Source organism: Nematostella vectensis, chromosome 14, assembly GCF_932526225.1.
Source record: "Nematostella vectensis chromosome 14, jaNemVect1.1, whole genome shotgun sequence".
Classification (NCBI taxonomy): domain Eukaryota; kingdom Metazoa; phylum Cnidaria; class Anthozoa; order Actiniaria; family Edwardsiidae; genus Nematostella; species Nematostella vectensis.
The window spans coordinates 5390087-5410352 of NC_064047.1; the positions used below are offsets into that span (position 1 = coordinate 5390087).

Consider the following 20266-nt stretch of genomic DNA (forward strand, 5'->3'; position numbering starts at 1 on the left):
TAAACACACTTTTCTCTTCGCTAATAGAAGTGAATGTGCCAAGAAAATGTCGGCGAAATTAAAGTATTTAAATCCCGCGAGATATTGGAAGGAATTGGTGGTGAAAGGGCGTAGTTGTTGTTATTTTTTCTTGTTGTTGCTGTTTTCAGTTTGCTCTTTTTTGGTGGAGGGGGGGGGGGGGGAGGGAGAGGGGCTTAGCCTTCCTCTTGACGGCCAAATGTGCGCCCTAATGCCCTAGGCTCTTTTAATTTGACCGTGATCAACAGGTAACCCAAACAATCAAGACTATCTTATTCTTGTCCCAATAAAAAGTGCCTATGTTATTTTTATCATGTTGCAGATAAGTTGTATATTATTGACAATCAATATACCGGCTCATCTCATATACGCAGAGGGAAATTATATAAGAACTCGCACATTTTATAATATAGCGCTCACACATCCAATGTCCCATAATGCATTGCAGCCAGATAGAAATCCAAAATGGCGGCAAATTCAGCTCGAAATACTTTGCTGTGGTTGAGAGAAAACTACCACGCGAATGTACGTCAGGGCTGGCTTGATGAATGCATAGACTTCATCAAAAGAACAAATAGTGTAAGCGTATTCATTGGATAAATTCAAGGTCTCTGTGTAATGGAATTTACGATTGTCTTGTGGTAATGTATCAACCTAACAAGATGGTCTATCACAACAGCGAGGTTCATGTTGATAAACACTAAAGACGTGGTATAGTTTTTTTGCACTTTAACAACAAAACGTCAAACTTCAAGAGAATGCTTATATAAATACTATTTGATGAGTGTTCTTACGAACGCCTTCGTTGTAGCGTGTAGCAGGAGTAATCAAAAATAGAAAACCCCCTAGGGGGGGGGGGGGGGGGTGAAAAGGGGGCGGTAAATCCGCCAATCCGCTACATTTTCGGGGCAAATCCGTGAATCCACAGATATTTTTAGATCCGCATGGTTTGACAGATAAACATTAGCATTGATTAAAATTCATTTCAAATCCGACATTGGACTGTCAAAGCCAGCCAAAATCCAAAATCCTCGCCCAATTGTCAACAGGTCCGTGATCCACCGTATTTCCAAAATCCGCCAATCCGCTGAAATAATCATCAAAATCCGTAATCCGTGAGCATTTCGAGGCCCAATTCTCCGATCCGCTAACCTATTCGCCCCCCCCCCCCCTTGCCCTATAGTCCCAGGAAAGGGTGGGGAATTTGATTTTAACCCTAACAATTTCAAAATTTATACAGGAAGGTTTCATTGTTTAAAACCTTCAGTGTTTCAGTGTTTGAAATTATCTTTTAGCCATTTTACCAATAGGGTGAACAGATTTAGTCACAAGGATGGGCTTTGACAACACAAAAAGTACACCTTCGTTCCCTGTTCAGCCGAGCGTAACTAATTGTCCAATGGCCTCAGTCAAGGAGGCAAATGGCTGCTTACTTGTTTAAAAAAAGGCTAGCGGCAAGGGAAAATAGTTTAGCTCAGATATTTTGCCACATATCGAATGTAAGTGTACCCTGGCATAGGTCTACGAGATAAAAATGTTTCGGTTTTTGTATTTTCCTTGTGAATTTCAAAAGTATTTGAGTGCTACCGAAAACGAAACCTCCAACCTTGTCTCTTTCCTTAGTAGGGTGAGTGAAGCTGTATATTTTGCAAAGAAAACTGCCCCAAATCGTTATTAGACATACATTTGACAGCAACAAGACGTGTTCTAAGTTATAAGGCAATTCTATTGGCAAAATTTCACAAAAACTCACCACTACAATCCACTTGTTTTACCTCTAATACGAACAGCCGATTCCAAGCTATGAACAAGCTTCAAAACTATTGTCTGAGCTACCTGTCGTTCTAGTGTATGGTGGAACCCACTCCCAGGGGATGTGGGGCTCAGTAGAGTTTATTTCTTTAAAGTTTATATTTTATCACTCCTTAATCAAAACAGGTTCCACCATGTATTGGTTTATACTCAAGGTACCTATTTCCAATATTGCGGTGATAATAATTCCTTCCTGTTTTAGGGTCGTTCTATTACTCAGCACCAGTTGAATCAGCTGGTACATGACAAATTCTTATTAGCTGACTTGCAAGAAATTGGTGAGGCAAGTTTACCCCAAGTCAAGGATGAGGTTATGATGGTAGATGGAACTTATTGCTTGCAGGTGAAGCCTATTCAAGAAATATATACTGTCACACGCTTTAGGGCCAATAAATTGTTTATTACTAGCTAGTTTGGCTCTGGAAATCCATCTTGTATTGTTTGAGGTTGCCTCGTTTAGCTGAGCGCAAACCCTTTGAAACTGTAGAATTTGTTTTGCAGATTAATTCTGTTATAAATGTTGGACAATCAGCGTATTCACAAATCATGAAAATTAAAGGGAAAGATGACCCTGAAAGCCATTTGGACAAGAAACATACCAATGTAAGTTTTGTTTCATTCAACTGTCATATGTACTCAACTGGTTATATACCCATTGATTCCTCAACTAGCCTGTACGGGCATGTATGTACAAGCCAAAAAATTGTTGTCCTTCTATGACTATGATTTTTGTTGCCTTTTCAGTGGGAACCAAAGGTGAAGGCAAGTCGGATGTTGTTTTTTCAGCTTTCTGATGGTGGGCAGCAAATTCAGGCGATGGAATATCAGATAATACCTACCTTACAGGCATTGACACCTCCTTGAACCAAAGTATGTTTACAAAGGGACATGTCAGTGGAATGTTTCAAATATGCTTGACTCACACAAATGAGACAGAGAATCCCTTACTGCGTTTATGAATACATTAAAAAAAAATTCCCTGAAAAGGCCAAAGTCTTCGAGGTATGAATTTCGATATCACAGCATTAGTGAGACTAATTTTACCAGGCCCATAGCCAGTACAACTACGAGGTAGGACGAGCTACCTAAGAGAAAATGGTCCGCTTTATGGTTAAAGGAACCCCACCCCCCCCCCCCCCTGCTCAAAATCCTGGCTACGGGCCTATTTACACATTTAGTGTACATATTAAAAAAGGAGAAATCTGTCCAGAATGTGAGAAATGTCCATTGTATGGAAGCCATGGTAATATTTTTCTGAATTCTGAAATATCTTAGGTTATCATCCAAGGGCCGATTGCTTATAGGCTGGGCGTGTTACTTCTGACCAGACAATGTCTTGTACGCATTTTGGGTGGATCCACAGAAAGCCTAGTGGAGACCAACTCAACATGGAATTTACTTCACAGCAGCATGTAAGCACTTTAGAATAAAAATTACAGACAAGCCCCAGCCCTAACCTTTTTTGAAAAGAATAATCGTTTTATATATCATATTTCCTCAGGTAATAATTTTACTGGTTGCGTCTTCCTACTAAAACCGGCAACTTTGTTGTTAAATTTAGATTGCAAGTATCACGCTTGTTCTATTCTGATGGTCTAACATCTTATTCTTTGTACATGTGCAGGCCCGTACCCAGGATTTTTATTGGGGGGGGGGTGCAAAATCTGAAAAAGTGGACCTTATTTTTCCGGGGGGAGGGGTACCACCCCCTTTGCAGTATCTTCATGGGACATTTATTGTCGGATTTAGCTACATACCAGAGTGATCTATCTTATGCTTTATAGTTTTGTCTACAAATAGCACGTCTATTGAGAACCAAAAGTGGACCTTGTGTTCGCACCCCCTGCACCCCCCCCCACCCCCCCCTGGGTAAGGGCCTGATGTGTGTTAATGTGGTGCATGCAAGAAACATATTCCTCAATTGTCTTGTTTACTATGAAAAGAGAACTGATCTATAATATCTATAATATTTAAAGGCACTCTGTCAGCTACTAGTATTGTCATCCTAGCAAAATACAAAGTATGATAAAGCATTAATATCTGTCTGCTAAATTGGTTACTGCAGTCATGTACCATTGGCTGGGGGGTAGGGGGGTAGGGGGTGCAATCATAGGTACTATTTTAAGATTCCTAGGAATGACCCACTTTTTGGCTGCCAGGGTGCCTGCTCACCCCTGTACTGTATGTAGAAATAAAACACAACTTTATTTATTTATTGCATAATTTCTATTAGACTTAGTCAATAAAGTACAAAACTTTGATTTTAGATGATTATTTCTTTACTTTTTCACAATATGGCTATGAGTTTTGAATTAAATTATAACAGACGTGGCTTACAATAGATATTTATTACCCATTTTGAATACCTGTTGTTATGTCTCTAAAACATCAGTGTGAGTACATTGCTTGTTATGCTGGGCTCAGTAGGATAGTAAAACATTCGTCTCGCAAGTTAGGTACAGTCTTAAACTTGAGGCAAAATTTTAATGTTTCACTGGTTTCTTTATAATTGCAGAGGGCAAGAACCGCCAGAACCACCAGCAGTTGTACAAATACTTGAAGATGAGGCAGGGAGCTCATCTTCCAAACCATTAAACAAGAACACTCAAAATGTGTCCATGCAGTCATCAACAAGAAACCCCTTTTGTAAAAGTACTGCAAGAAGTTGTCAGAATTTCTTTGAAAACAAACATCAAATGAGCACACCTGGTGTAGACTCTAGTATTTGTGCAAACCTTAGAGTTACTGGAAAAGTTCCAGGAAATGAAAGGGTGAATAATAACTGGCCAAACACAAGGACATCTATTGGAAAAAGTAAACTGCAGAAAACACACTGCAAAAGCCTTCAGAGATGCGATTCCTGGGGAGAAAGAACTGATTATTTTGATGATGATGATAATGAGTTATTAGACGAGGACCTATTTTTTGATGACATAGAAGAGAATTTGGATTTTGATCAATTGGATCAACTTGAGAAAGGAGCTCTACCAATAAGGAATTCTGCATCAGAGAACATTGCAAGTCTTCACCTTCAAGAACTTCAGGATGTGTTTGAGAATATTGATTATCAAGATTTGGATGATTTTGAATTAGATAATACAAATAATGGAAGCATTATACTGTGTGAGAAAACCATTAAGAGAAAAGAAGATAATTCAAGAGTTTGTAGCTTTGGAGTGGACACTGGAATTACTGATTATTCATCTAAGGGAAAATTCCCTATGAAACAAAGGGTTAATAAGGAAGATGAAATTTCTGAGCAGGTCTGTAAAACGCAAAGGCAAGCTAATGTCCCCCCTTTTGGAAACAGTATCAATCCAAAACCAGAAAAACATCCAGCTTTTGGAAAAGATAGACAAGGGGTGTTGGAAGGTATGGAGGTGATTGATGTTGATCATCCTGTCATAAAACCCAATTATCAAATAACAAAACTGGACAAGATGGAAAGTATGGGAAGTTCTTATTCACTTGAGTCTCTGCCATTTACCTATCTCAAGACTGTGGAACAGCATCTGCCATTTCAGGAGGATATCACCATCAGAATAAAGGTTTGTGCTCTTGATAAATTTAAAAAAATCAAGTTTCCATCAGCAGACATCTTTTACCGAGGGCCTTTATGAAGTCTGTAGCAAAGCATTTCTGTTTAAAAACTTGATTATGTTAATAATAAAGTTTGTTGTTTCCATTGAAAATATATTTATTTGAAGCTGCTAAAATGGATTTTAAATTCTACCAAAGGTACTGTTTTTTTAATCACTTTCCATGGCCTAACCTGAGTATAATCATGATAATATCGTCTTGATTCTTGCTAACATTTTTCAGGCTTATGTCTCCACGCTTGTAAACCATTTCCAAACACCTGGAACTGGTTGGTGCGTCACTGTCAAGGTGAATGATGGGACAGCAGCGATGGACATGGATCTGGGAGCTGAGGTAAGGCCCGATTTTTATGTCTCACTGCTTCCATACCAAATGCAAGGCCAGATGCATACGGCGCTCTTCTTCTATGCTGAATGTAAGGATAAACAATAACAAAGGAGGAGTTGATCGACATTCTTTTAAGGTTGGTTTCCATATGATTGCACTCAATTGCACACTGGACACACATCCTGTAAAACTGTGAACACCAAAAATAATGTAATTTGTGTGTAATTTTTATTGTCTTTTGACGAATCACAGAGGAGAATTCAGACACTGAGACTTGTTAAGATAAGTTCCTTGTTGACTGCTTGCATTACAACATTTTGAAATAATTTTGTTTCTTAAAAGGTACTGACAGAGCTCCTTCAGATGCCCGTGGAGAGTTTCCAGGTAAACATATTTAATAATTATCTTTCACATTTGCTACAATTAATGGAACGCAGAAAGACATTCCAGTCTGTTCGTCCTCTTATTTACCGGATAGGACGTCCTTTACAGGGTCAAGGCAAGGGACATGTGCCCCCCCTATTATACTAGGGGCGTTGCTGTGCCCAACAATATTTTATTACTGTTTCTGTATTGCCCCCCCCCCCTTAATCTTACCTGGCTGCTACGGATTTGCTTTACTTTGTGCACTTTTTAATTTATCCATCTTTTAGAACCTGATGCAGAAAGCGAGAAAATCACCAGACACTGAACTTCGACGCTCGTTACAACAGGTAGTAATTGGTATCTATCCTCGTTGACTAGTACGAGCCCTTACTGTTGATAATTATTGCACTAGATCACTCTGAAAAGTCAAAATTTCTGGGTAAACATGATGCCTGACACTATAACCATATACGAAATAAAAAAATGAAGTCTGAAGACCTCATGTAAATTTTATCTGAATGACCCATATTTTGTTCATTAAGTATTTTGTTTTGTTACTGATAAAGGGAGGGGTGTGTATATCCTGCTAGCCGACTCTCCAAGTGTGTTAATTCGGAAATAACTGTTTTGGGGGTCTCGGGATTCCTGTGACGAGCAAAAGAGCTCTCCTCCCTTTCCCCCTCCCCCCGCTCTTTAATTTTTGCGCCACGGAGATCCTGAACAACGAAAACACACAGGAGAGGCGGCTCGCAGGCTAGGGTGTGTATTGACTATTTTCTTATCTGTGCTTGTAGCACACGGAGCAATTCCAGAGGAACCTGAGCATGGTCACGTGTTTAATGGACGTATCATTTGTATGCACTCGCCCCAGGCCTGTACTAATCCGACTGCGTCAGCCCTCACGTGATGATGTCAAGATGCTCATGTCCCTGATTAGAACCACGTGATACCACTCATTTCCCCGATAAGAATCACGTGACACTGCTCGTTTTATTCTTTTGATCTGATCTGGAGTTCTTTTTTGTTTTCAGTCGAATAATTAGGATTTAGAGACTAGCGATGCCCAGTCATGAATATTTTTCAATATGAAAAGACCGCCTTTTGGTGGGGTAAGAGTGTGGTGGTGTGGAAAGGGGTACATGTGTTCCCTAACCCCACCCCTAACCACGCCTCTACCCCTGTAATGCAAATGTGCAAAGTATTTCACAAGGGATAAGTGCAATGAATGGGTCCTGGCGAGTACGCCTTTTGTCCGTGTGAGAGTCGACCATTTTGGGTTTTACTCAAGCAAAAAAAGCTTGATACTCTTGACGAGTATCGAATTAGTTGAGAAATATTTGCTTGAGCAATGGAGCACAGGTGGATAGAGTCCTTGTTGTCTCAATTCTCTGTGCGACATGGTTGCAGCAGTGAAGAAAGGAATTTGTCATGTCAGGAACCAGATTGTTAAAAGCCGCATTGTCACTGCCTCGTACCCAGGCGTCTCAAGTCTTTAAAAACAAGTGAAAGATATACTAGTGAGCGCAATGAGTCATGGGAAGGTTTAGCGCTGGTGCAAAGGACCAAGGGAAGATTCGTTCTACCCAAGCACCCCTGCGCGCTTAGTCCAGTAACGCTAGTAAGCGCCTGGGTACGAGGCAGGCATTGTCAACAGTTTACTTCCGGAGGTCCGACTGAAACCTCAACCGTTAAAAAAAGAATCTATTATAATCCGGGATATTAAACAGGCCGTCCGCTCTAAATTATCAATCACATCACATATTTCAATCACAGTTTTTTTAAATCATCACAAATTATCAATTAAATCACATATTTTGAAATATTTTTCGCGTTTTCCGTTAAAAATCATCGTAATCGACGGGAAGTAAACTGGTGACGATGCGGCTTTAACGCGAAAAACTAAATTATTATCAAAATTATTACCATACACATTAACACCCACTGAGGATTTGTTCTTCAACACATTTGCTCTTTATGACTCCTACTGGGTGTTCGCTAGCAAGTTCTTAAGGCCATTTGTTAGACGTTTTTAAAAACTACAGCAGGTGAATAGGGCGTAATACACTTCTCAAGAGGCACCGTCTTGACGGTGCGATGTGGCGACATTTCCTACACACTTTCTACATCTTTCTCTGCCTTATTTTGACTTTTGCGTTGACAAAAGCATTCAAAAACAAGTAATTCCAAAAGGAAGACAATAAGTACTTAAATGTCACAGAGAAGGAGACTTTCCATGTAGATAAGGTATCGCAGTGTGCTGTTAAAAGCTTAAAAGACGATTCCTTACTTTCGTTTAACTTTAAAAAGGAAAGATCAAACGACGGGAAATACTTGTGCGAAGTGTTACGTACCGATAGATACATCAACTGGAAAAATTACACTAATAATGCCGGCTATCAGCATTACAACGCAAAGGTGAGTTTATTATGTAATTATATAATTCAAGATAATTCAATGGTAATAAACAGGGTAAACGGTTTTACCTTTTGCTATTTGGTTAGGAAAAACTGTTAGCGTTTTAGTTAAAGCACTAATTCATAATGCCCAAATGCATGTCTATACGTTTAAGAACTGTTAATATTTGTACTTCATTTAACGATAAGTTAAGTTCAGAAAGATATATAGAAAAACAACTGTATACTCTAAGTTTCCTTGGTAACGACTGTACAATGAGATGAGATAGCACTATTAGAACGTAAAAGGAAAAATGAAATAAGAATCGCTTTTCAACCGCTTACTATTATTTTTCTGACTGACAATTTTTCGGAAGAAAAACCTTGATATTCGAGGCAAACAAAATAAAGAAATTAAGTAGCAGAAATTAGAACTCTTTGAAAAGGGATGTTTACTGGGAAAGTAGGAAAATGTTGTGCTGAAGAAAACAATTTTTCCACATGCCTGCGGATAATAACAAACATAACTAACTTTGGATGCGAATGTTTAAATACTAAAACACTGCTTGTACAAAGAAAGCCTACATCTCAATGCTCCAAGCAGTATGAAACAAGCGGTAATTAACAGCGTGTTGCAAAATTCATTCAGATAAGAAAAATGTTCTTAAACACATTCATAGTATAGACGAAAAACAAAGATGCATTTTTTGTAGTTACATAATACAATAGATTGTTGACCACAACTGATATCACAGATAAAATCCGATTTGTGTAATTTGCATATACAATAGCACAGCGTTAACTCGAACTGTGAAGGTAGTCAGAAAACAGTTTGAGTTTCTACACATAGTCTCAAATTATGGAGAAGTCTGTTAAAATTTAGCGTGCGTGCATCCGAGCTTGCGTTTACCGGATGTACGCAGTCTATTAAAATTAGGGACTGTGCAACAATTATCAGGATGGGGGAGGGGGGCTGTAAAACAAGAAGGGGAGTTAAAATGTTGCTAAGAAAGGGGGGCAACCTTAACGCATAAGAGGGGGAGCTTTTTGTTTTGTATCCAGATTTATCAAAATTTTGGCGCTCTTTGCGCGCATATGGCGAAAACATGTCACATTCCCCTTAAAATACAGAATTAACGCAAACTTTGAGAACCTCTTTGTAGTCTCACTGAGGACCGCTCTGTTCTATAAATCACTATATATCTCTCAACCCTTTTCGGCAAAATGAGCTCGTTGTCTCTCTTAATTTTCCCCAATCGCCTGAGCTCAAATTCAGAAAGCGGACTACCTTAAGCATCCATATTTTAGCTGCCACAACAGGACGCACAAAGCATAAGATTTGTCACGCATGATGAAAAAAAAAGAACCACCTTGTATAACAATCTCAGGTCTATGGTTCTGTGTTAAACCATTTTTTGGTAAATATTACTCAATCCATTTTAATTATTAGACAGGAAGAAAATTCCAGGAAAAGAAAAGTTCAAATTATCCAATAGCAATACATAATTTTTGAACAACTGCTTCCTGGGCAATTCGGCGGTTTAATTGAATTATTAATGTTTATTCTACTACAGGTAGAATTTAGTAGCGGGGGGGGGGGGGTCAGAGCTAGACTTGACGCTGTTGGAGGGAGGGGGTCCTAAGTTTGCACGCTCGGGTGAAACGCGCTTGGGATAAAAAAATAATAACTCGAGTTAAAGGGGTATTCGAGCTTCGAGTTATTCAAGAAAAAATAAATAAAGATGCTGATTTGGTCTAAAATCGATCTCCCAAAAGCCGACGGCGTCTTACCCTGGAAACTAGAGGCTCGACTTTTTTCAAGCGAAGCGAGACATTTCTAGATCCATATACACCTAAAATAAGGTATCGTAACCCGCAGTGCTTCATGGGTATCAATTCAATAAGCAAATAAGCGTAAATAAAATACAAATCCAGGTTTCGAAAGCTGTAGAGTTCTTGTTAATGTTCTTATGAACATTAACATGGCTTTCACATAAAAGAATTCAGCCATTTATACGCTACCCATGAACCAACGCGGGTTACGACACATAGATTCTCGAGTGCAACCATTTTTTAAATATGTGTACCTGTGTACATGCTAACCGAAAGAAGATTCTAGCGTCTGGTTCACAGGTTATGGACGCTTGATTTTAGCTTGAGATAACTGAGAATTCGAGCCTGGGCTAGCGAGGTTTTACAGCATTTGCATTTGTAGTGTGCGGTATCAAAATATTGAATTAAGGCACACAAAAATTACAAAAAATAGTAAATACAAAAAAAAACTTACAAAAAATACAAAAATTAGTAAATTTAGTATAAATGCGGGTCTATTGTGCGCTATATCTTTTGGCGTCATCTTTATACGTCATTTTGTTTTTCAAGCCTTTTTTGATTTTAGAATCCTAATATTTCTTTTAAAGTAAAAAAAAAACTTTTCTTTATGATTAGCCTTTAAATTCCGGCTGTTCTTTTTTTTAAAGTTTATGTTATTAAGTGATGGCATTCGCATTGAACTGCCACCTATCAACCTCCATTAGTCGATTACGTAACAATATCGGATGCTTTTTAACGGAAAACTCGAAAAAATATTTCAAAATTTGTGAAAGCAGAGTGTCTATTGGAAGTTTCTTTGAGGATGTGATTGATAATTTAGAGCGGATGGCCTGTTAAACACCGCGGATTCAAATAGATTTTATTGTCTTTTAACGGTTGAGATTTCCGTCGGCCCTCTGGAAGTAAACTGGGGATAATGCGGTTTTAACTTCAATGGTATGAAGGTATGAAGTATAACAATATAGTCATTAGGCACAAAATACATGCTGCTTTTTCTTGTGACACTAAAATACTTGCAATATCCCACATTTTTGCACACTTTCCATCCGGCTACGTTTTCATTCAGTTCAGGAAAAGAGCATTTATTACAATCGGCATTTCGCATGAAATGCACTCGTATTTTGTGTTGCCAAAACAAGAGCTGCACATCGGTACCCGACCCGTCGAGTCCTCAGGTAATGATTTCTGAAACGCCGCCATTTTCACTATTGCCTGAAAAGTGCGAGGCAAGGGGTACGCAGTGCGGAACATTACCATTTTTGGTTGTATTCGATAAACAATCTGATTAACCAATCAGAGATGAGTATTACTATGCCCAGTCTTACGCGGACACGCCTCAACTCAGAGTAGGAAAACAAAATGGCGGTTCCGTCGAATCGGGAAAATCATGTTGAACCCCGCTTTTTAACTCTCTGCTAGCAGTGATTTAGTCCTATCTGTTTAAGCAGGGATTTCACTGGCTCAGTGCGTCAGATATATCCTATTTGTGTTGTTTCTCATCGGCAAGAGACCTCATTTGCAGGGTTATTTTTAAGACTTCACCGAATCGTACTGTAATGAACGCGGAAGTGTAAGGCAGCAGGGTATAACATTGATCGCCAATTATTTAGTTGTAAGTTTCATCAAGTCATACAACTGTACAGAATTTCCCTGGATTTATCTTGCTTTCACACTCGAAATGAAGACACTCTAAAATGGATGTTATACAGAATGGCAGCGAGTCTCATTAAAAAATAAAGCTAAATAGCATACAGAATGGCCGCGAGTCACTGTTTATTGTATGCAATTAAAAGACACTACATGAAAGTGCTATGCTTTAATGTTTATATAAGATAGATTTGCTATGATCTGTAAATCTCAGGGATAGCAGTCATTATACATTGCTGCATTAGTTTGCTATTAGTCGTTGTAAAAAAAGTCATTACCACAAATGCTCACATTATGGCTTTTTAAAAATGGATTCTAGAGGGGGCACTTGTTTGAGAGGCTATCTAATGTGCTTATTCAATGAGGAGTGTATGTATACCTCGGTGTTAGAACCATCCCCAAAGGACTTCATTGTATTCAGCTCTGTTTTCATCGTGATTCTTTTTATCAAATTAAGGAAGTTTTGTGACACAAATCGTGCACAATACAAAAGTTCTAACACCAAGGTGTTAGAATATTTATATTTGGTGATACTTCAGGCCCATTTTTTTCCTCAGTGCCTATTGCACAGAGTTTGTTTGTTGTCTTTTTATAAAAATGGAATAAAATTAATTTGATTTAATAAGAAAATCTGGGAGTTGAAGCTCCCTTATAGCAAGATTTTGTATGCTTGGGCTATAGAATTTAGATTTGGGTATTTGTTTGGGAGGTGAACCCCAGAGACAAGGGAAGGGTAAAACGCTTTTCGGCTAAATGTTTACACGGATTTTCATACCTATTCTTCGGCGATTTTTCCCTGTTGAAGTATAGACGTTGGGCCTTGACTCGCACTTTCGTTCTCACAATTCAACCTCCGCTCTCCTCAACTTTCACCATATCTTGTGGGCACTCATTTGGGCTTGTGGTGAAGATTGTTTCAGTATGCCATAATCCTCATTTATCCTAGTTTAATCCTGCCAAGGTTCTAAGCCGTAGAATTTGGTCCATCACACTCATATTCCTCTTTTTCTAAACAAAAACATTATGAAAAGAGTTCGATTTTACGGCAGTCTCAAATAAACGCGCTCAATTTCAAAAGGTTTCCCAAACGATATTTTACTATCGAACACAGGAAGTCATCAATCAAATATCAAACTTGGTATAGAACAGGATATTTTGCTGTTTTGGTCACTTTTTGCGATGCGACGTCTCGCTAACAAAATTAATTCAAGTTTCAAACTCCGCGCGGCCATTTTGAATATTTGCATTATGAGAAGGTAAATCGATATTACCAAAAATGGTAATGTGCTGCACTGATACGGGCTTTTGTGCTACATACAGGGTCTCAGGGGAGTTATTGTCAATTTGGCGCATGCGCGAAGAACAGGGGGAGCCAATAATACTCTGCAGGGGTAGCTCCTTTTTATATTTTTGTTCAACCGATTCGCATTGATTACAGTACGATGACCGGTTCCGTATCACTTCATATTAAAATTGCTCTATCTTTTTTTTGGAGGGCCCACTGCTCATGATTTTTTCTAAGACGACTACAAATATACTTATGCATATAATATGCACAGAAAAGACTACACATTTTTTTTATTAATATGGTATTTTATATTTTCACCGTGTTATTAATTGCTTTCCAAAATAATCATATCCCAATTGTTTGTTCTTATATAACTTATAATATATGTATTTATACACCTATTTCAAATAAGGTTGAACTCGGAGAAACTGTGTAACACGCACTGCTCCATGGGAATCATAGTAAATAAACAAATAAGCGTAAATAAAATACAAATCCAGGTTTCCAAAGCTGTAGAATACTTGTTTACATTCCAATATGATTATTCATATAGCTTAAACAAGCATAGCAGATACAAGGATTCGGCCGTTTATACGCTACCCATGAGCCACCGCGGGTTACAACACATGGGTTCTCGGGTGCAACCTTATTTGAAATAGGTGTATTTTTTTTATATTTTTGTTTAGAGCGACTGCATATCACGGCCCTGTCAGCACGGTGCTACATGCCTCGCGCAGTACCCTTGTACCGCATACATATGCTCCTGTACACCAGGGTATACGGGAAAGCATTGTGAAACAGGTATACGCCCAATCCACACGCTATTATTAAATGTATCGTACGTTTACGTGCTCCTGTACCCCGGGGTATACGGGAAAGCATTGTGAAACAGGTATATGCCCCATCTACATGCTATTATATAATGTATCGTACGTTTACGTGCTCCTGTACACCGGAATGCAAAGGACAAATAAGGTGACAAAGTATATGATCCATTAAGAAATACTTTCTTTCTACCTTTCTTGGCCAAAAATAGCTCAAATCTTATATACAAATAGGTGCGCGACGTTTTTGTTAAGTGAAGTATAATTCAGATCTTTTCCCCTCCAAAGAAACAACTTTCCATAGAAACAACTGTAATTTTTTGCTTGCTATTACTGACAAATAGTTGTTTCGAGGCAAGGCTTTATTTTTCCTATCATTTATGTTGCAAGGCATAATAGAACTATTTCAGTTCGACAACAGCCAGAAATAATTTGAAATCTTACAATACTTTGATCCATGGTTTCATAATGGCAGTACCTCACGATAACTTTTGTTATTAATAGCAGTAGCAGATCTAGGGGCGTTAGAGGGTTTATCCCCCTTTGAACTACCAGGAAGCCATATGTTAAAAAAATAACCCCTCCCACCTTTGTCTCTGAAACAAACCCCCTTTTCGCGAAAAGCTAGATCCGCCCCTGAATAGAACACTTTCAAGTCGAACATCGAACGTTTCAAGTTCGAAAGTACCCTAAAATGTATTAACTATTACATTGATTTTAGGACGCATTCCCATCTTCCAAAACAGAATGTTATACTGTATCTATAACATTGCTCACTAGATACTTTTCTCTAGATATCAATGAATGTTTAGACGGATCTCATACGTGCTCAATTAATGCTGCTTGCACCAATACCGTTGGATCGTTCACGTGCGTCTGTAACGTGGGGTATAACGGAGACGGGCACACATGTCGGGGTTAGTCAATTCGCATGATATTATAACCTGTGTATATGTGTTTTACAAACTTTAACCATTGAGTTTTTACAAAAGAGCATAAGATAAGAGAGGGACACTTTGGTATTACCCGCGCGCCATGTCGATTCCGAATCTGGCTATTTTTAGTAACCACTACCCCACCACTGCGCGTAAGGATTTGCTCCTTTTATTTTGTCTTACTCCCCCGCGGGTTGCGTGTTGTTATTTTGCCAACCCGATAGGAATGAAAAGAGATCATGTAAAATAACTCGGAAGAAGAAAACAAGTCTAACTTAAGTAAGCAAGAGTGGCAAATATACTCACAGAAAGCTAAATCCCTTTTAATAGTTTGACTGTTTTATTTGTCTGAGCGGCGAAGTCAACTGAAGAAGAAAGAAAAACCCACGAGCGATAAAATGGCCGTGATAACGCGTTTGATTCAAATCCCGACTCCAGCTTGTATAATAACAACATAATAATATAACATATAATAATAACAATATCAAGAAAAAAACGGTAATATCTCCCTCTTTATTTTCTCACTATTAAAAAAGCTCAGATACTTCAGCTTGCTGGCTTTGATTATAACAAAAATGCATTCCCTCGCTACAAGAATAGTTTTATGAAATGTATTTTTCTTGGATTACTTCTCAATTCACAGGAGTATTCACAAAAATCAATATCATATCTAATGTCTAACTTACAGATTCCGTTTGACCATTAGGAAGATAATGAACGTTGATAAACCACGAAGAAGCAGCACCGAAAACGGTGTTTGAAGCACGAGGTTTTCCGCTCTTGGTTTTGAATGAAGTCTAGTTTTGGAAATCTTGCAATCCTCGAAGTACTACAACCCCTAATAAACCGCAACTGCCCGTATCCTTAGTGCTAGAATAAAATTTTCGATGGTATTTGTGCAAATAGGGTGTTTTCTTCGGTCTCAAGTCACAAAACAGCGGCAAACAACAAGATGTAAATGCCAAGGCGCGGGGGTAGGGTGAGTAGAAATGCTCACACGCAGTGGTGGGGTGGTGGTTACTAAAAATAGCCAGATTCGGAATCGACATGGCGCGCGGGTAATACCAAAGTGTCCCTCTCTTATCTTATGCTCTCTTGGTTTTTAGTAGTCCCAAGGTTCCATCTTTCTTTCTATTGTTTTGTAGTAGGCATGTTTTTTTGTGTATGTTTCTAATTTTTTGTATGTCTTAGAATTTTAATGGATGTTCTTTTAGATTTTCCCCCAAATCGATGCCTACATTGCAATCCTTTTTCTCATGTTCTAAAAAATTAAAATTTTAGCAAATTCAGTTCTCTTATCAGATTTGTGATAGCTTATCTATGCTTGTATTTGCTAGATTGCTACAGCGAAAGGTCATAAGAACTTTAAGTTCCAGGCGCTATGTATTACAAGAGCATTCGATCATAACTCTGGATGTTATTTGCGCTAACAGATATTAAATATTATTATTATTAACTTCGCTTTTAAATACCCATGTACTTTATTTATCTATAGATACCAATGAATGTGCAGATGGATCTCACACGTGCTCAATCAATGCTGCGTGCACCAATACCGTTGGGTCGTTCACGTGCGCCTGCAACGCGGGATATACTGGAAATGGGCACACATGCCAGGGTTAGTGTAATGCAAAAAGTCCTATTGAAAATGGATGAATTGATAGATGAATGGATGAACTTTGGATGTTATTTGCGCTAACAGATATTAAATATTATTATTATTATTATTATTATTATTATTATTATTATTATTATTATTATTATTATTATTATTATTAACTTCGCTTTTAAATACCCAAGTACTTTATTTATCTATAGATACCAATGAATGTACAGATGGATCTCACACGTGCTCAATCAATGCTGCGTGCACCAATACCGTTGGGTCGTTCACGTGCGCCTGCAACGCGGGATATACTGGAAATGGGCACACATGCCAGGGTAAGTGTAATGCAAAAACTCTTATTGAAAACGGGAAAGCACGGCAATAGACATTTTATGCTTAACGGACACTTCGATAAAATCACTTTATAACAAGCAAGAAAAAACATTCAATTCCGAAAAGAAAAGCTCAATTCAGATTAGCTTGACCTTTCTTATTATATAATATTATTATATAATACATTTAAAGGTTGATAATTTACCGTGATATTTTAGCAAATTCAGAACTACCGACATTTAGCAGCTTAGTGTAAGTGGCACTAGAATTACGATTTTATAGTGTACAGAGACAACAGAAAACATTCAATACCGACAACAAAGCTCACCTCAGATTAGCTTGCCCTTTCTCAACAAATATAGAATAATTTGAACTCAGTAGGCCGAGAATTTACTTGGTTATTTGAATAAATTGAAAACAGTCGAGCATTCAGTCCATTGTGGACCTTTACCGACTGTCGGGCATATTTCCACTGCGTTCAATTTTGGCGTGAAAACATTAATTGGCTATAGAAAAAGTTCGCGCCTGTTTCTTTTCCATTGGCATGAAATCGTATAAACATAAGGATAAAGCAATCAAGTAACTGTCAAATTTAAGGGGTCTGGTTGGCAAAACGTCCTTGTCTAATGCTTCTCAGGGCTCAGAGTCGAATGTGCTTCTCTGATTCCCTCGAATCGTCTCTACTGATTATTTTCTTATACTTTTTGGAAATATTGAGTGGGGAGGGGGCACGTGCATGATATTATAACCTATGATCACTGTTCTATACAAAATTAAAGCACTGAGTTATAAGTATTTCCGAAGTTGCAGCTTTCTTTTTATTATTTTTTTTTGGTAGTAGGCCTATTTTATTTTTGTATGTTTCTTATTTTTGTATGTCTCAGAAAAATGTGCTGTTTTAGATATTCCCGCCAAATCAGAAAAGGATGCCCCCGATTTAATCACTTTTTTCACGTCCTGAAAAATGAACATTATTAGATTTTTGATAGCTTAACTGTGCTTGTTTTTGCTAGATTGTTACAGCGAAAGGTCACAAGAACTTTAAATTCCAGGCCCTGTCTTACAACTTAAGCGCATTTGATCATAACTCTGGATGTTATTTGCGCTAAACGTTATTAAATATCATCATCATCATCATTATCATCATTATTATTAACTTCGCTTTTAAATACCCATGTACTTTATTTATCTATAGATACCAATGAATGTGCAGATGGATCTCACACGTGCTCAATCAATGCTGCGTGCACCAATACCGTTGGGTCGTTCACGTGCGCCTGCAACGCGGGATATACTGGAAATGGGCACACATGCCAGGGTTAGTGTCAATGCAAAAAGTCCTATTGAAAACGGGAAAGCACGGCAATAGACATTTCATGCTTAACGAACACTTTGATAAAATCACTATATAACAAGCAAGAAAAAACATTCAATTCCAAAAAAAGCTCAATTCAGATTAGCTTGACCTTTCTAAACTATTATATAATACTTTAAACTCACAAGGTTGACAATTTACCGTTATATTTTAGCAAATTCAGAACTACCGACATTTAGCAGCATAGTGTAAGTGGCACTAGAATTACAATTTTATAGTGTACAGAGACAACAGAAAACATTCAATACCGACAACAAAGCTCACCTCAGATTGGCTTGCCCTTTCTCAACAAATATAGAATAATTTGAACTCTGTAGGCCGAGAATTTACTTGGTTATTTGAATAAATTGAAAACAGTCGGGCATTCAGTCCATTTTGGACCTTTACCGACTGTCGGGCATATTTCCACTGAGTTCAATTTTGGCGTGAAAACATTAATTGGCTATAGAAAAAGTTCGCGGCTGTTTCTTTTACATTGGCATGAAATCGTATAACGTAGAATGTAGCAGGCCTCGAATGATTGGAAACATTGGGGCCACGTCCCTACTGATTATTTTCTTATACATTTTGGAAATTTTGAGGGGGGAGGGGGCACGTGCTCTAGTGACCCCCCTGCTACGGCCCTGTAGCACTATAACTGTCTTCGCAGTACTCACGAGTCTTATAGTGACCGAAATCTCATCAATCCTGTCTCGTTACTTGTTTCGTTGAGGTTGTGTTGTTCTTTGAATTATGATTGTTTCTGTTTAACGATCATTCACTTCTGACAGACAGCCGAGACTTGTGCTTCAGGGGCGGTTAGCGTGAGGATCCCTGCACGTTTCATGTGTTTCAAAATTAGAAATCACGTTTCACGATAAACTGAAGAAAAGAATCAATCTTTACTTGGAAATCACGATTCACAAGCATAGATCACGATTCACGCTGATCGAATTTCGCCATTCACGAATCACTGCCAAGGTAGCAATCACGGATCACGGTTTACAATTTGTCCTTTTCACGATTCACGATAAACACACGCAGTTCACGAAAATAAGCCTTACCGCCCCCTGGTGCTTCTGCCCGGACTTCTTAATCTTCGCTCGCAGTTTTGTTCTAGAAAATACTGTGAACAAAGGACACTAGATAAACTTACGACGGAATTAGATCGGTTTATGGAATTGAATAATTATATTAAGAGGGGAATAACGTAGGTAGTTTTCTGAATTTTCATTTAATAGTCTTCTTTCGTGTGCAGGAGGATTTGTTTATGTGCAAATTTCGCTATTTATTCTCCTAGTTATCACCAGATACGTATGAATGCAGTAAAGTTGAATTCTCGTACACACGGTAATGGTTTCCTTTCATGAATTCGAGCTCCGCGCTAGGCCGGGAACGCCACAGATGTATATGATAAATCACAGCTTCAGATCTTCCGCCTGCAATCAAGCGCTTCTATTCATTTTATTTTTATATCTGTTATATTTCCTGTAGTGGCTTCGGATTTGAACACTTTTAAGAACTTTAACGAGGCGTAATACAAAACGTGATAGCACGAGGGATGAGCAAGAGCACGAGCGAGTCTCAACCAAGGCGAGGGCTTATGGGTAATAACATAATAGCAGCTGACAACCGGATGTGAAGTGTCCGGAAGTAAACTATTCCATTCACTCTGATAAAGCTTTGCTGATATGAGAATTTCTTTTCTACAGCTAAGTACATCAGTATCAGTATAACGTCAAGGGGGCTGGATGACCCATACTTTCAGTGGGGGAACTCGATCATGGTGAACAATGTCAATCTAGGGCCTGTGCCTGTAAGCAATGATTTCTTGATATGAACTATTTTACCTTTTGATCCGAGCTTATTTGTTTGTTTTGCTTTTTTTTCTAAGGCGATTGGGCAGGTAACCCCCCTATACGTAATTGTC

The 20266-nt window shown here is 38.4% G+C and overlaps 2 protein-coding genes across 5 annotated transcripts in view; both read left to right on the forward strand.

The window, feature by feature from the left end:
* LOC5504737 (fibulin-1) overlaps nucleotides 1–20266 on the forward strand; it is a 61345-nt gene that overhangs the window by 39143 nt on the left and 1936 nt on the right. The window contains exons 10-13 of one of the 3 annotated variants that reach the window (XM_048721378.1): nucleotides 16539–16661; nucleotides 16862–16984; nucleotides 18178–18300; nucleotides 20049–20152. In XM_048721378.1, coding sequence (XP_048577335.1) covers nucleotides 16539–16661; nucleotides 16862–16984; nucleotides 18178–18300; nucleotides 20049–20152 — 473 coding nt within the window. The remainder of the gene's footprint in view (nucleotides 1–16538; nucleotides 16662–16861; nucleotides 16985–18177; nucleotides 18301–20048; nucleotides 20153–20266) is intronic. The other 2 variants (XM_048721381.1, XM_048721379.1) reach the window with 2 other exon arrangements.
* LOC125556714 (recQ-mediated genome instability protein 1-like) lies at nucleotides 461–7812 on the forward strand. Of its 2 annotated transcripts, none has more exons than XM_048721383.1 (9): nucleotides 461–597; nucleotides 2033–2173; nucleotides 2332–2433; nucleotides 3106–3242; nucleotides 4346–5378; nucleotides 5653–5763; nucleotides 6100–6141; nucleotides 6411–6470; nucleotides 6918–7812. In XM_048721383.1, the coding sequence occupies exons 1-9, from the start codon at nucleotides 484–486 to the stop codon at nucleotides 7068–7070; spliced, it is 1893 nt and encodes a 630-aa protein (XP_048577340.1). In that variant the 5' UTR covers nucleotides 461–483; the 3' UTR covers nucleotides 7071–7812. The 2 variants fall into 2 exon arrangements, with proteins under 2 accessions (XP_048577340.1, XP_048577342.1); XM_048721385.1 differs by having other exon boundaries at nucleotides 489–625.

Excerpts from the sequence above, each read along its gene's own strand:
- LOC125556714 (XM_048721383.1), top strand. The coding sequence starts at position 484 with ATGGCGGCAAATTCAGCTCGAAATACTTTGCTGTGGTTGAGAGAAAAC. Across the intron at positions 598-2,032 it reads TCATCAAAAGAACAAATAGT|GGTCGTTCTATTACTCAGCA; the intron begins GTAAGCGTATTC and ends TTCCTGTTTTAG. Across the intron at positions 2,434-3,105 it reads TGGACAAGAAACATACCAAT|GTTATCATCCAAGGGCCGAT; the intron begins GTAAGTTTTGTT and ends GAAATATCTTAG.